We start from the raw sequence: 2,031 nt of genomic DNA, 5'->3' as shown, positions 1-2,031 counted from the left end.
TTATCTCCTACTCTGTCCACCTTTAGACACTCTTTTACTTTAATATCACTTTAATTATACTATAATTATTAAGAGAAAAAAACTCTGAATACCTTACACTACTGACATGTTACATTATTTTCAACCTCAAGAAACAAAAACACAAGTGAAAGGCAGGGGCATTGACCAAAGCAACCAGGCATTACACCTCCTCAGGGGGAGGACGGGTCCATGACGCTCTGCACTCACAGTATGTCCTCAGTCTTCTGGATGAAAGGACACCTGGTACAAGACGACTGAGGTCACCTATTGGCATTTAGGTAGTACTACAGGGGAGGTATTACAGGCTGGCCTTTTGGGGAATTGGGAGGTATTGCTTTGCCTCCAGTAAGCATTTAGCCAATGAAGCATCTGATAGGCACATGACAGTTCCATATCCATAAGCATCGATAAAGATGACACCTTTGAATACAACATAGCATTATCCCCCATCTCTGTGCTGACAGGTCCGCTTTTCATCATCTGCTCATCCATAGCGCACGATGACCTGCAGTACCTGATCACACCGTGCAATATCCCTGGCGTCCAGCAGGTGCCGCCTTACCCCGCTCAGCTCCCGTTATGTCCTCTCTTGTCGGCGGCCGCCTCTATGGTTCGGTGACGTAACAGCACAGCGTCAGACAGAGACAGCACAGCCTGGAAAAGATGGCGGATTCTGAAGAGAAGAAGTCGGTGTGCAGCTTCGTGTTCAAGAAGAGCGCCCGGAAATTTGCCGGCCGGAAACGCAGAGAAGAGGACAGGGGTGAGCGTGTCCTGCAGCCTAGAGGGCGGCGCGGGGTATTGTGGGCACTTAAAGGGGAACTCCACTTAAAGAAAAAGTATACGGATACCAGATTCATATTGAGAAGTAATGTAACATTGAGGGGGAGCTGACATTTTGTGTCAGCTTCCAACATTAGTCGGATATGTGAGGCTGACTAATGTTGCATGAGATACCTGGCCCCATCCATCGTATTTAGTAGATCTTCCAGACTTAGCCCCCAGATCAGGAAAGGCCAATGTCCTTATCTGCATAGTTCTGGGTTAGTGGCTTTCAGCATGACAGCCAGGCAAATAGCATTTACAGAATGAGAGCTCGTCAATGGCAGCCTCCTAGTAAATGTTCTCCGTACGTCCTGAGAGATGAGGTGTCTTTGTGTTAGAAGGGATCAGTGTCGCCCCTGATTGTGAACTGTGGTGGAGGAAGTCTGGTCAGTAGGTGATAAGTCACACGGACATGTTGTTGTCTCTGCAGAGAGCAGTGAAGATGATGAAGGAGCTTCCGTGGTCAGAAGGAAAAGGAGAGAGGTCGTCAACCCCATGGTGCAGAAGGTAAAGGTTTAAAGATTGATTGTATGAACAATGCACCAGAACTGTTGTAATGGAATGCTGCGTAACATCATCTTTCACTTGTGCAATAGATAAAAACTCCAACTCAATGACATTCAGTGGCATTGCAAATCAGAAATATTTGACATTCATAACAAATATATATATTTCACTTTTTTTTTTTTTCTTCTTCATCCTTTGTTAAATCTTGGTATTGCTGATCTCCTGTAACCTCTTTGCTACACCTTGCTTCAGGTCTGGGATCTGTCACAGACCCGGAATATGGTTTTATGACTTAAGCCTACCAAGGATGCTAGTTGGCAGAAGCTGCCTGTGTCCTGGCAACCAAGGATGCTAGTTGGCAGGAGATGCCTGTGTCCTGGCAACCAAGGATGGTAGTTGGCAGGAGACGCCTGTGTCCTGGCAACCAAGGGTGGTAGTTGGCAGGAGACGCCTGTGTCCTGGCAACCAAGGATGGTAGTTGGCAGGAGACGCCTGTGTCTTGGCAACCAAGGATGCTGGTTGGCAGGAGCTGCCTGTGTCTTGGCAACCAAGTATGCTGGTTGGCAGGAGCTGCCTGTGTCTTGGCAACCAAGTATGCTGGTTGGCAGGAGCTGCCTGTGTCTTGGCAACCAAGGATGCTGGTTGGCAGGAGCTGCCTGTGTCTTGGCAACCAAGGATGCT

The 2,031-nt window shown here is 47.8% G+C and overlaps 1 protein-coding gene across 2 annotated transcripts in view; it reads left to right on the top strand.

The window, feature by feature from the left end:
• The first annotated feature begins 669 nt into the window (after positions 1-669).
• Positions 670-2,031, top strand: part of RNF113A (ring finger protein 113A) — a 16,637-nt gene continuing 15,275 nt past the window's right edge. Inside the window, exons 1-2 of one of the 2 annotated variants that reach the window (XM_018574478.1) lie at positions 670-781; positions 1,274-1,350. In XM_018574478.1, the coding sequence (XP_018429980.1) occupies positions 685-781; positions 1,274-1,350 (174 nt within the window). In that variant the 5' untranslated portion in view covers positions 670-684. Of the gene's footprint in view, positions 788-1,273; positions 1,351-2,031 lie in introns of both variants that reach the window. The other variant, XM_018574486.1, reaches the window with a different exon arrangement.

The sequence above is a fragment of the Nanorana parkeri genome, unplaced genomic scaffold (genome assembly GCF_000935625.1).
Source record: "Nanorana parkeri isolate BGI_ZX_2015 unplaced genomic scaffold, ASM93562v1 scaffold50, whole genome shotgun sequence".
Taxonomy (NCBI): Eukaryota; Metazoa; Chordata; class Amphibia; order Anura; family Dicroglossidae; genus Nanorana; species Nanorana parkeri.
Note: the sequence above shows the minus strand (reverse complement) of the source record. Positions and strands in the feature narration are given on the sequence as shown.